The following is a 14735-nucleotide window of genomic DNA, read 5'->3' on the forward strand; positions in this document are numbered from 1 at the left end:
CTCAACCCTTAAATAAAAAGCAAGTAAGAGCTTTCCTGGGAATTGTCGGTTACTATCACAGGTTTATTCCTAACTTTGCAACTATTGCAGCCTCACTGACAGACCTCACCAAAGGAATGAGTTCCATAATGGTCAAGTGAAGTGAAGAGGCTGATGGGGCATTCCAAGAGTTGAAGTCGATTATCTGCAAACAGCCGGTTTTGGTCACATCAGACTGACGCCTCTGATGTAGGGTTAGGTGCAGTCCTGTCTCAAATGGTGGATGGTGAAGAACACCCAATCACTTACCTAAGTAGGAAGCTTACATCACCTGAAAAAACTACAGCATTGTGGAGTGAGAATGTTTAGCCATTAAGTGGGCCCTAGAGTCCCTAAGGATCGTTTTACTGGGCTTACACTTTAAGCTGGTCACTGTTCACTTCCCTCTAACATGGATTTGCCGTGCCAAGGAGTGAAACGCCAGAGACACCTGATGGTTTCTGACTCTACAAAATTTTAAATTCATTGTGGAGCACAGGGAAGGCAAAATGCAGAGGAATACTGATACCCTGTCCAGGACCCATTGTATGATGGCTAAAAGTGTCCACCCCTACAGGTCTGAATAAAGGGGGGAGGGGTATGTGAGAAGATGACAGAGTGCTGGAGTCACGGTATATATCCCCTAGACTTCTGACATATGTGTGCTCTAGTGCAGGTCTTGCACAGGCCTCAGTCCAGGTGTGGGTCCTGAGCTTGTTACTGGGCCATAAAAGGCTTATGAGACTGCAGTTCAGGCAGATCCTGGGAGCGAGAGAAGGTGCCTGGATCTGTCCTGATACACTGTGAGTCTGGTGAGATTGTATTGCGCTCTTTTTGTTTATTTGTGTAGCAGTTAGTACTTATTGTTTAGTTAGTGCTCAGACGAGCAGGGTTTTATTGCTAATTTTGTGCCTGAAGTTAAAGCTTTATTTTATTTTGCTTATTTATATATATTGTTCTTGCTGTCTTTAATCAAAAATTTTCCTTCTAATATACTGTTTCATATATATTTCCAATAAAAAAAATAAAAATATTCATCCTACATAAATTTAGAATTGGAGGCCATGTGAAAATATCCAAGATAGACAACAAACCAAACTGAACACACGAGAAATTTAGCTTTAACCAGCACTGTCAGAGATGGCTATAATTTACACTGCCAATGTATAACAGGTTTACAGTAAAGGGTTTGAGAACAGTGCTATTTCATAGGTAACTTCAAGAAGCAGAATAGCTCTCTGCACTTTATTACAGTATAGAGCCATAGTCATCACAGTGGGGTATATATAGATATCTATTATAGTCTCAAAACTTCGCACAAACTGTGTTATCCTAGGAGAATATTTCTATAGTTTTGTAAGAGGAGAGGGCATTAGGCTTACATTAAATTGCAGTCTAATACTTAATAATCACTTACAGCATGGTGCTCTTACCCAGATGGCCCCCTTGAGGGCAGAAAGAAAACTGATGTTTATTTGAAATCTGGAGAGAAGGGGTAAATCTCATTTGGGAGAGATGGTAGAGGAAGAGCAAGTTCCTCTTTTCTCCCAAGGAAGTCTTATTCGGATGTTCAAAATCTAGAAAGAATGATTAAAGTGAGTCTGTTATGTCCAATATGCCTCCTGAATAAACAATAGTGCCATGTAGCAATCTTTACCAGGACCAGAAACACACCTTCATGGCCAGAAACATCCTAATATGGATAAACAAAGCAGCATGCAGGTGCATGAAGTTTGACATGTTTTGCCTACAGACAGCTGTGGCACGTGTAAATAGCCACTATTGGATGGCAGTCTCACGGGAGAGCCGGAGTATCTGCAATTGTGTGTAAGCAATTGAGACCCTGCCTGGGACAGGATTGTAATAAGGTCTGCATAACACAGCTGTCTGAATGAGCCCTTAGTGATAAGACAACTAGTAGATTGTTATTATAGAAGTTATTCAGCATTTTTTGACATACAATGCTTATACACTAGCAATAGCCTACCTATGTCATTTGCTTAGCTGCCGTCATACATTTTGAAGTCTTTCACCATAGTCACCTTGACACCAGTCTGCACCATTGCAGTTTTATGTCACTGATCTGCCACTTCTTGCCCTAGGTTGGACCCAGAACAGATATGTTGAAGAAAGTTGTTCAACTATTCCATTCATCTGCCATTAAGGCTTGCAGAAATTCATACACATGTTGCCAAAACAATCCATTTCAGTTCTATTGACTGGACTTCCTTAAATGACTACAATAGCCCTGCCATATGTAAATATAACCTCAAAGTGTGATTGGTGGGTTTTAACATCTAGGACACCACAATATCACAGTCACTCTTCATTAAAAGGAGTGTCAGTACTTCTTACCTCTGAAAACTGCTGATAGCATTAGCTAAGTGAAGGAGAAATCAGTTAAAGGATACTTGTAGTGATGTTCATAGCAGGTAAATAAGCCAGAAATAAAACATTTTAATACACTGTGTGCCATGATTGGAAATGCCATTTGGGCAGTCTCTTCATGTGCAACACCCTGGGCTTTCTACACTGAAGGTTCCAAAACTGTTCTCCAAAAATGAGACCACTAAAGCCATCACTCTATACCAAAGGGAAAGGTTTATGTGACTTCCATGCAGAGAACCTGGGGCACTACACATGAACAATCCTCTAAAAAGACATTTGTAATATGCAGCATATAATGGAGGCTGTTCAACTTAATAAAATTGAATACCTATACATAGGCCCTCAGCACCGGTGGCAATAAGTTGTTTCCAGGGGCTGTATCACTCACGCAACAACCCCCGAAGATCACCAGAACTGAAGTAGCGGGAGATTGTCTTGCTGTTAACTCAACGTATAAACAGTAGCGGAGAGTGTAGGTACTGCAACAGTTGTCCCATTCAAGAGAATTTTACAGAATACATGGTATATATTTGAGCAGAGACAATAATAACCATTTTAATCATGTTTCCTCATGTGTATATTGATGCATATTTCTATACATTATTCTATAGGATCCATAGATTTATTCTCCTCACTAAATTCTCCCCTCTACAATCTATTCTGAATGCAGCGGCCAGGCTCATCTATCAGGCTAGACGCTACAGCGATGCCTCTGGTCTGTGCCAGTCACTACATTGGTTGCCTATTCAATGCAGAATACAATATAAACTTATCATCCTCATCTACAAGACTCTCCATAATGCTACACCTCCCTACATTTTCTCCTTCATCTGTGTCTATTACCCAAACCGTGCTCTCCGTTCATTCAATGACCTAAGACTTACATACTCTATTAGAACATCCCACCCCCGTATCCAAGACTTCTCCCGAGTTGCCCCAGTTCTCTGGAATGCTCTACCTGGACAATCAGATTAACACTCAATTTCTACAACTTCAAGTGTAAACTAAAGACACATATTTTCAGACAGGCCTATCACAATTTGTAATGTAAACCCTTCTGCAGTTATAATCCCTAAAATGAACCCTCTTCTGTTCATGCTCCCACATTACCCCACAGCATATGATGTTGTATCAGACCATAACTTTATATGTCTAGGCACCATCTGGACATATAAGACACTGACTAGTGACGGGTCAGACTAGGTTCACACCTGCAACTGGTCTTTGTTTGGGGTTTCTGTCCCTGAATCTGCTTAAAAAGGTAGTTTTTGCCTTTTTTGGATGGAAACCGGGCGGAAACCCTGCGGACCCCATTATAGCCTATTAAGCGGATTAGGATTCTGCATAAACGGAAACGAAAACAGATGTGAACCTAGCTTCATACAGCTTTATGTGTAATGAAAGTCACCTTTACCACATAAATGGCCGGACCACTGTATAATGCTACCTCCGATGCCGCCTCTGATATCTCTTGTGTCACCCGTCTAGCTCATAGAGTGTAAGCTCTTGCAAACAGGGCCCTCAGTCCCATTGTGTAATTCTGTAATGAATCTTTTTATCTTGAGCCTCACAATTTGTACAGTGCTGCAGAATATATCGGCACTATATAAATAAAATGTATTATTATTTTATATCCTAGTTATATAGCCTAGTTCTATAGAAAAAATCTGTCCGCACAAACTTCTTTGTTAAACATCTGCACTCCATGTTATGTGCATAACGGAAAATACTAAGCTCTGTTTTCTATAGAGGATTTTTGTTTCATTCCTCTATCATGTATGTGTGTATCCCTTTAACCTGATTCCCATCTGACTTGCACTATTTGTCAGTGGTTTCTCTTAAAGAGCATGTCCTATTTATGCACAGACTTCTGGCTCTTGTAGTTTTCCTTTTCCTCCGACTCTATGTTTCCTTAGGACACAACTACAAATCCCATCAGACACTGCACATCGGTCTCTGACTGACACAGCCAACTGGAGCAGAGCAGAACTCCCTCCCCCAGCAACTCAACACACTGCTGTATTCTTCCTGGGTAATGTGCTTTGGCTGCAGATTCCCTGCATTATGAATTCAGGTTTGATTTGTGAATTTACAGGAGCAAATATAACAATAAAAAGCAGCTACTGTATGTACATGGCTGGGGGGAGCATAGACACGAGCCCTGCATTTCCATCAGATCATAGTCAGGAGCAGAATTGCATTCAATATAAAAAACCATGTTGGTTAAATAATACAATGGACACCTTGCGCAGATCTCACAATGTGGGGTTATTTACACATAGAAGACGTGGCCTTTGTCTTCAGTTTAAATTACACATTTGAGGGGAAAATCTTACGTTATCTTTCTTCCAACCCTATTCGCAGCCTTTTGGTTGGGACTAGAATTTCTGACATCAGTCAAAGGGAACAAGGTCATATTCTAGATATCTTTATTCCAAGTATCACATCATGTAGTATATTTGTGTCCTTGGATATGTATTCAACCTAGGAGTGAGTAAGTACTATAGATTTCCATATTTGTTATAAAAATAATGGACCGAATTTGCTATTGTGGTTACAGTTAGACACTAGATAGACGTGGAGTATCTTTGGTGCAATGTAGCGCACCTAGTTTAGGTTATAATTTCTCTTCTTGCTAGACATGTGGGTGTGGATTAAATGCTCCACAATGCTTCAAAAATGTTTCAATATTTTGTCATAAAATCTGGCTCAAAGGAGGTATAAATGTAGAATAGCGATATCTAGAGATCTAAAGATACACCAGATTTATCATTCAGCCTCAGTCACTGTGGTAAATCTGGTGTAGTTTCAGATTCTCTGTCTAACTATAGGGAAATATAGGCCATTGGTTTTACCATTTAGCTATTGATCTAGAACAATTTTCTATTCTATTCTATGTGTTTACAAAGTGCTTTTCTGTTGCTTTTTTATTTTTTAGTTCTGAACTGCATGTTTTTTTTATAGTTGTACCTTGTTGTTTATTATTAATAGCACTAGGTGTAGTAAGGAAGGCGGCATTCATTCTCCCAGTATACTCTTTGCCATGTATGGCTACCAAATCGGTTTCATTTGCCTCAGCAATTGCGAACCAAAACCAGGAATGGAGACTACACAGAGATAAAGTATAATAGAAAGATATGCACCTTTTCTGTGTTATCAACAATTACTGAAGCAAATCACTGAAATGTGAATAAGGGTCCATTCACACAGAGGAAGTTGGCACTGTTTCTGGTGCAGAACCCGCGTCAGAATCAGCACTGAAAGAAAGAATCCCATTGACTTCAATGGGTTCCATTTTACACGCGGAACCCATTGAAATCAATGGGGGAAAAAGCCCCCCCAATGATACGGTTTCGGGGGCCCCTGGGGATTAAGGGGGCATTCACATTACCATTGGATTTCCATTCCTATAGTAGCCGCAAAAAAATGCACAAAGAAAAAGCCCCTTTTGTAACTCATTTCAAATCTATAGAGATAAGCAGAAATTGGACTGGTGGGGTTATCCCAAGGAAGTCAAAGGAAAAAAGATTGGCATAATCAAAACAAACAGAATAGACAATGATGCTATAAGAGTGATTGACAGGACATCAAGATTCTTAGACCAGTGGTAGAAGATCAGAGAAAATCAATCGATTCTAATCACAATTTAGGCTAAGGCCCCACGGGACAACACGCGCTGTGGGAAAAACTGGCGGGAATGCATCACGATTTTTCCCGCAGCACTTTGAACACAAAGTTCACTGAGTTTTCTTCCGCGGACTTTCTGTTACCATTATATCTATGGGAAAGCCGCGTTTCCGTAGATATAATTAACATGCTGCGATTTCCAAAAACACGCTAGTTTTGGAAATCGCAGCGTGTTCGCACTGCGTATTTTAACACAAAGTGGGTATGGGATTCGCATTAAAAATCTATGTCTGCCCTGGTTTTCTTGACAACTAGTATTTAGGCAGTAGATTAGGCCCAGGCCAACTGTAGAGTGCTCCAAGCTCAAAATTACTTTAAAGGTTTCTGGTGTAAATATGGGCCCACATTTAATAACACTCAAGGGGGGGGGGGTATTCCTATCTTAAGGATCCTATCTATACTGCTAGCTTGTGTAAACTCAAGGGTTTTCCTAAATACATTCCTTTGGCAATGCTGTTTCATTTGCTAGCTATGTGAAATTACTCCTCCCACTGTTTGCATATTGTTTTTAATGCACCTGGCCTGTTATCAGGATTCAGGACAGTTGACATGACTCACTTCTCCCTGGAAAGTAGGGAACTGAGTTCTCTATATTCCTTTCAGAGTTGTATATCTTCTGCTCTGTGCTCTGGGTAATTAGATGAGCTAATTGTATTTTGATTATAAAGACTGTATGTAAATACAACGATAACACTGCGTTTGCTGCAAGTCTGTTGTCAATCCTGGGAGCATGTAAGTGTTTTCTACCAACCTGTGTAATGTAATATGCATTTACTTTGCCCACTTGATCTGCATTTATATTAGATGTCTAGTAATTATAATATATAATCTTTCATGGTAAAGGAAATGTCTATATCTACTGAGATGCTTCATTAAATAGTGAAAGGCCCCCACCAGCTTGTTGAACAATACAGGAAGTGAGAAGAAGAGACAGCAGGTAAATTGCTGAGAAAGGGAGATAGGATGTGTAAATTTAGGCAGGCCAGAACTGCTCCAGATTTCTTACAGAGGCTGATAAATATGGTTTATCTTTAGACTGTCTGGTCTCATCTTATGTTACCCATTAACAGACTTACTTTGACCCCCAATATTCCATAAAAAGTTAGTTTTGGCACAGATATCTCCCCACTGTCAGATGGTGTTCCTCATAGCTCAGTGTCATCACTGGGCTGTAACGACCAACCCCCCCCCCCCCCCCCAGCCCTATCAGTAATCATCCATAGCCCTTACTGTCAGAGTGGGGGATGCCTTACGACCCAGCGATGATGCTGAGCTGTGAGGAACACCCCTCCCCAATACAGGTTTATGGATGAGTTCTGTTGGGGGGGAAAGGGGGGGGGGGGGAGAGAGTACCCAGGGCACAGATCGGGAAAGCTTTCCAGCAGCATATGGAACTGCCTGTGCCCAATCTGATGAAAGGTCCTCTTTAAGTCACGTCCATAGCCAAAACTTGGGACTCTAAATGTGTTCACTAAACAATGCATAATAAGGCTTAGGCCCCATGTTGAAAAAAACGACTATAAAATGTTATGGAAAAAAATGCAGTGTTCTACATAGACTTTTTGCAACATTTGTCTTAGTTTTTTTTCTTCCTCTATTAAATAAATAGGGAAAACAAACAAAATCTCATTCACTTTCCGTTGCGTTTCCGTAATGTGGGCCTTAATCTATTATTTGGCAGAGTTCTCTCCTTTAGGGTGAGGGTTCCGCCCTAAATTCCCTATTGATGTGGTAATTATCTTGTACTACTGTCATGAAGGGTGTAATTGAGAAAATATAATTAGACTTACCGGTAATTTGGTTTCCATGACCATACCTTTATTTCTTTCTTTTATATAACGTTATCATGTTACATCATAAATAGGTTATGATAAAGTAATAGCTATGTTGTATATTCTTATGCCTAGTTTGGTTATTTGAAACATCCTAAGAGGGAGGTGGTGGCGTATTTAACCTCTGCTGTTTCTTGTCCTTATTACAAACAGAGCCCTAACCTCTTGTTCTACTATTATGGAGGCTATTCTATAAACCAAATTAAAAATGTACAGAATTTCAATTTTGCTCCATTTTCACAACTGATTTCAAAACCTCCAGATTCCAGTGCGTTTCATAATCCGCAAGGGGTTTGTATGTTCTCCCCGTGTTTGTGTGCATTTCCTCCCAGACTTCAAAGACATACTGATAGGGAATTAAGGGTCTGTTCACACAGCATAAAATGAAGAGGAAGTTCCTCTTCATTTTCCACCGCCGGCGTTTTCGTACGGGTTAGCGTGGCAGGATGCCATCGTGGCATCCCATTCCTGATTAGGCCTGGATGAATGGGCCTAACTAGGAGAGATTCTCGAACTGCAGACTCCGCGGATTGAGCTTCCTTTTTCTGCGTCCTGTTGCGATCTCTGCCTCCCATTGAAAACAATGGGAGACAGATTTGGGAGGAATCTTCTTCAGATTCAGGGGTGGAATCTGTCCCCAAATCCATGGCAAATTCCTCCGTGTGAACTGACCTTTAGATTGTGAACCCTATATGGGACAGCGACTGACAATGTCTGTAAAGGAATAGGTAAGAGGAATAAATAATAGAGATGAGCGAGCGAATACCTCGCGGGAAAATTGAATTCAATGCAAAAACCTCCTCGTGCTCCTCATCCTGCTACTTCTGGAACTTGGAGGATCCAAGGTGTCGAACTTTGGTTTCCATGGAAACCGGAACAACATTCCCGTTTTTTCCCATAGACTATAATAGGATTCGATATTGGAACGAATACTACTCGCTCATCTCTAATAAACACAAAATAACCATTTAGAACTTAGAAAACCCACATTATTTGGTGTACACTAAAGAAAAGTGTAGTGTAGGGAATCTATCACATCATTTTTCCCTACCCAATCTGCCATACTTGTCACCTAACCCAAAGGAGTCACAACCATTTTTTTTTTTTTTATGTGCCCCATACCTGTGTCATCCCTTTTTTAACCATTTATAAACCATGCATGTAAATAAGTATCTTCATATTATTTATTCAACCTACATCCTGCATGTTGAATGTGCTTTTTTTTTTTTTTTTTTTTTTGCCCCCCGCCTCGCTAGTGTATCAAATTGCCTCCCAAACTCATAAATGCACCCCAGCAGACTTTTCTAAATACACATTTGCATCTGGTGTGGGAGAAATTGGATTTGATTCGATCAGGCAAAAGGCTGTAAATGGAGAAGAACAATTTTCATTTACTTTACATGACACCATGGTCTGGGAAACAAAAGAGATGTGACAGATTTCCTTTAAGAAAAAAAGAATGCCAAACTCACTTGGAAGCTTGCTTACATTATAAGCGTAGATAAGTACATCAACTGCGACTAATAACATATAATCAGCGAGTTCTGTCAATTAAAAGAAACACTGTGGATGGATTTGCTAATGAAAATGCCCCAGAATTGTGGTGCAATTTGTGCAAAAACTGGCATGATGCGATTTGCAAAAATGTGACAGTTTTTGAACCTGTATCATTTCTGCTGCGGATATTTTTCTGCAACCTAAAAAGGTTTTCCCACCAAAGTAAGTGATCCGCCAACCAAAGCATAGAGCATAACCTGCAGATCAGTGATGGTCTGATCATCCAAGCCCCCACTGTTCCCATTCTGAATGGAGTGAAGGTTGGGCAACTCACATGCCACTCCATTCATATCAATGGGAGCACTGGAGATAGTCAAGCACTTTTCTCCAGCTGTCTCATATGGATAGAGAATTAGTTACTTTAGTGGAAAAACCCTTCTAAGGTCTGGTTCACATCTGCGTTTGGGGAATCCATTTTGGCCCCTCCAACGGAATACCAACCGCATTGACAAGCTGTGAGCAATGAAAGCACACAGACCCCATAGACTACGAGTCATGCGGAGAGGAAAGTACTTCATGAACTACTTTCCTCTCCACATGACTTGTGCTGACACCACGTGGAAAACACACAGCCCTTATTATGGGGTCTATGAGCTTTCATAAGCTCACCTCTTGCCAATGCGGACTCCCCAAACAGAATACCGAACGCAGACGTAAGCCAGGCCTAAGAGGTAACAACATGAATCAATAAATCCACCAAAAATGTTGGTGCTTTTCTTTGCAAATTAATAGATGGTGTAAACTAAGACTAGACCGTGTAATAATGCATCAGATTCATTATCCAGAATCAGTCAGTGAGATAAATATGGCGGGCGCATTTTTATTTAGCCTGCCTAGTCTGAGTCTGCACTTTCTCATAGTCAGTTTAGTAAATCTGCTCCTGTATATACAATCTTCATAAAAGATTTAGAAACGTATATAAACTGATGCTTTTTATGTTCCTACTTTTCCAAATGTTCATTTCACACTGGGTTATGACTTGGCTTTTTTTTTTTTTCAAACAGCAAATTGATTATTTGGAAGAAATATACCATAGAAAGTTATTTCTATTAACAGTACAGTGTATTTGACTCATGCGGCATGAACATATATATATTAAAGGATATAGAAGTTTTCTTATTGGAACATTGATATGGGTTCAAAAAAATGTAAATTTCACAGCTCATATACAGCTTCATCTAATAGAGAGCTTTTTGTGTTGTACAGACCTTGTGACCATGTTGCTTCTCACTTTAAAATGCTTTTTGGTGCCTTCACACACAGTTGTGCTTTTCTATTCATTGCTTACGCAGATTTATTTCTTCTTGGACATCACTCTATATTTATTTTTTCAGAAATGTCACCCTCGTCACAATTACCTGGCCCTATCGAGGTGGAACGTAAGTTTGTCCCAGGACCTGATGTAGAAGACAAGCTGTGCACGCTAGGGGCAGAGCTGCTTGAGGAGATAACTTTTAGAGACTCGTACTTCGATAACTCTGATCTGCGCCTAACACTGAATGACATGTGGCTGCGAAGGAGAGGAGACAGTTGGGAATTAAAGCACCCACCACAAAGGGGAGCAAGAGGCCTTAGTGGAGCGTCGACACAATACATGGAGCTTACTTCTGAAGATGATATTATTTGCAGAGTAAGTGAAGAGCTAGGTGTCCCTTGTCCACTCAACATAGAATCTTTTGGACTGCAAGAATTTGCCAGCTTTGTGACACGCAGGCGCAGGTTTCAATTACCTCTCGTTGAAAAGTCAAATCTCAAAGTGGTTGTTGACCTCGATGAGGCAGATTTTGGTTTTGCAGTAGGTGAAGTGGAAGTCCTTGTACAAACAAAGGAAGAAATTGAAAACGCTCTCAAGAAGGTGGAAACCATCTGTAAACAACTAGGTAAGACATCTGGAACAGATATATATTCAAAGTAAAGTGCTGGGCTACAATAAGGTGGCAACATTATTTAAATTACACTATTTGCAGAATAATGTTACTTTTTTTATGAATATGGACCATTTACATAAAACAGTTTCCATTGATAACTGAGGACGGTAAATGGTCTATCACTGGTAAGAAATCAACTATACATAAAATGATGGATATTGCTTATTAAACTGTAGTTTAATCCTCCAAACTGTTCTACTGTTCTGAACTAGGAATTCAATGTATCAACCAAATTATTTATTATATGTATTGACATTGTAATGGAGTAAGCAATCCATCCCATCTTGAGATTGGCCATTAATGGTGTATCATGTACCTTTACATTTCGAATCTGGAGTTCCTTTTTAATGTGACTCCTAAATTTATTTCATATTCAAAACGCTGTATGAAATACTGTTATTTACAAAAATAAAACCCAAAAAAACTATAATAGGGAGAAATAAATGTGACATGCCTTTTAGGCTGTGTAGAGACATGTCTACAATCACTGTAAAATCTGATAAACCTGAAACATGGACGCCTATATCTAATCTGAGTGCTCTCATTTTACTAATATTGTTTAGGTGCAAATCTCACTTAGAGAGGAATCACACAGCTATTTTTCGAAAAATTTCACAGGTTTTGTGACAGTTCTTGCAGTTTTTTGAGACAGACAAGTGAATTCAAAAGTAAGGGTGCATGCACACTGAGTAACGTCGGGCGTGTATGAGAGCCGTACACGCCGGCATTACGGCAGACTGCCGAACACTTCCCATTCACTTCAATGGGAGCGCTCGTAACAGCGGCGTTTACAAGCGCTCCCATTGAAGTGAATGGGAAGTGTTCGGCAGCCCTGCTGTAACGCCGGCGTGTACGGCTCTCATACACGCCCGGCGTTACTCAGTGTGCATGCACCCTAAAGGGAAATATAAAACAATATTTCATACTTGTGTATACATTTGCTATTCAATTTGGCTCACAAAAATTGTATACAATGTTGTGCGACACTGACATTTGTTTCTACACTCTGAGAATCAAGGGGAGGCTAAAAGCAGGGGGTATAAAATACAACTGACCTTACTGGGTTCTAGTAGCATTTTTAGGCTGGCCATACACACTGGATATCAGTCAGATGACTGTTTTTTTTTTTTACTATACGTTCTATCTTCCAACAGCCACATAAAGTCACTGAGAACAAGAGGATCAGGCATGATGAAAGACGACAGACCAATCCTTGTCTCCCCAACATCTGCCATTGGGGGAGGGCACTATGTATAGTACAGGTTCACTCAACATTAATCTAATGAATATGTGCAGCTTCAGTCTGGTAGTGGGCTGGATTGTATTCTTCCTGTGACAATGTTATATATATTACCTGCAATCCATAACATTGTTTCCAACTTGTCTTGGTTGCAACTCAAAATTTAGATAGTGTCCTTTTACATTACAAAAAGTTTAATATCAATGTATCAGTTTCTTACCGAGTATACAGTATGCTGGACCTAATTGTATTATTATGCATCCAGTAGTTGAAGAGTCTTTTACTATTGCAGGAGTGTTTCGGGAGACACCAGTCCAGGGCAAAGTGTCAACATTTCTCCAGATGAATCGTGCCGATCACTACAGACAACTGGTGGAAGCCCATGTAATTTGATCCTTGCAGAGAGTATTTCAGAAACAGTCTACTGGACACTCCATTGTATTTAATAAAGCCAAGTTTGTACTCTAGAAAAGGTGTGATGTGTTTCAGCCATTTTCACCAAAAATCATGTTACATAGTTGTTGAACAATCCTCCACTATGTAATTGCAAAGAAAACAAAGTTTTATCAAATATACAAATAAGGGCACAAGTGCCCATTGAATAGTCGTAACACCAGCACAGGATGTGAACAGACCTAGCACCCAACCTCCTGGCTCGCTCCACTCTATCTCCCATTTTCACATATAGTTACCTGTGCTATGAGTGCTGGCATTACTATATTCTGCTAGCCCCCATAGCACAAGTAACTACCTACCTGGGAAATGGGGAAGAGTTACCCATGGGTCAGGTACCAATCACATGACCCAGGCTCAGAACCAGCCAAGAACCCCCAGGTAAATCACCAAAGGAATTGGACTACCCTTTTAAAGCCTTTTTACACATATTGTGCTAGGTAATAGTGCCTTATAGAAAGTGGTCATACAAGCAACTCCTCACTTCTATTAAGCGTTCCTTTTCTCAGGACAGTGAAGTCACATTCACTAGTCATATGGCCAAGCTGACACAAACCTATTCAAATAAAGGAGACTGACCTGCAATACTAAGTGTAGACTATATATCCCCATTATTAGTATGCAGTGAGGAGACAGCAGTGTTCTTCTAAACACTATGACCTTTTCAAGAAACTCATGAGAATGGGTCCCACACATGCATGATTAATGGGGGGGTTTTCCCATCACTCTCAGCAGTTTACCTCTCATCTCATGAATTCTTCAACAAGAAGGTGGGTAGGCTTTGACTGTTTGATAAACAGGACATAAGAAATTATTTATTATAATTACTAGAAACCTAATATAAATGCTGATCAAATATACACAGTAAATGTATATTACATTACACAAGTTTGTGTAGAACAAGTTTAAGTACACAAACTTGCAGTAAACTTAGTTATCTTTGTGTTTACATATAGAAATAACTAGCTGGTACCCGCGACTTCGTCTGCGGTGATTGTAGAAGTGGGTATATACAGGCGTGGGTAAGGTTTTCATAGTGTGTATAAGGTATGGGATATGAAATGTAAGTTTGTATCTTGTTTCTGCTGTAATTCAGAGAATACGTGAGACTTTTGTGTTGAAGTTAATTTGTATTTGAGCTGCTATACGGTGTTGTGAGAAACTGTACATAGTGACTTTGGGACAGAGGTATTTGAAGTTAACCCTTTCCCGCCGATGGCATATTTTGATTTTCGTTTTTTGACTACCCTCCTTCTAAACCCCGTAACTTTTTTATTTCTCCGCTCCCAGAGCCATATGAGGTCTTAATTTTTGCGGGACAAATTTTTCTTCATGATGCCACCATTAATTATTCTATATAATGTACTGGGAAGCAGGGAAAAAATTCAAAATGGGGTGGATTTCAAGAAAAAATGCATTTCTGCGACTTTCTTACGGGCTTTGGTTTTACGGCGTTCACTGTGCAACCAAAATGACATGTCCCCTGTATTCTGTGTTTCGTTACGATTCCGGAGATACCAAATTTATATGGTTTTAGTTACATTTTGACCCCTTAAAAACAAATCCAAAACTGTTAAAAAAAATTTTTTTTGGAAAAGTTGCCATATTCCGACAGCCGTAACTTTTTTATAC

The 14735-nt window shown here is 39.9% G+C and overlaps 1 protein-coding gene across 2 annotated transcripts; it reads left to right on the plus strand.

Annotated features, from left to right (window-relative positions):
- The first annotated feature begins 4361 nt into the window (after positions 1 to 4361).
- THTPA (thiamine triphosphatase) lies at positions 4362 to 13111 on the plus strand. Of its 2 annotated transcripts, none has more exons than XM_075263280.1 (3): positions 4362 to 4438; positions 10817 to 11362; positions 12943 to 13111. In XM_075263280.1, exons 2-3 carry the CDS (start codon positions 10819 to 10821, stop codon positions 13041 to 13043), a joined length of 645 nt encoding a protein of 214 aa, XP_075119381.1. In that variant the 5' UTR covers positions 4362 to 4438; positions 10817 to 10818; the 3' UTR covers positions 13044 to 13111. The 2 variants fall into 2 exon arrangements, with proteins under 2 accessions (XP_075119381.1, XP_075119375.1); XM_075263274.1 differs by having other exon boundaries at positions 4377 to 4480.
- Positions 13112 to 14735: the final 1624 nt, after the last annotated feature.

The sequence above is a fragment of the Leptodactylus fuscus genome, chromosome 1, assembly GCF_031893055.1.
Source record: "Leptodactylus fuscus isolate aLepFus1 chromosome 1, aLepFus1.hap2, whole genome shotgun sequence".
NCBI classification, from domain to species: Eukaryota; Metazoa; Chordata; class Amphibia; order Anura; family Leptodactylidae; genus Leptodactylus; species Leptodactylus fuscus.

Coding starts and splice junctions, on each gene's coding strand:
- THTPA (XM_075263274.1), top strand. Junction 11,363..12,942: donor AACCATCTGTAAACAACTAG/GTAAGACATCTG, acceptor TTACTATTGCAG/GAGTGTTTCGGGAGACACCA.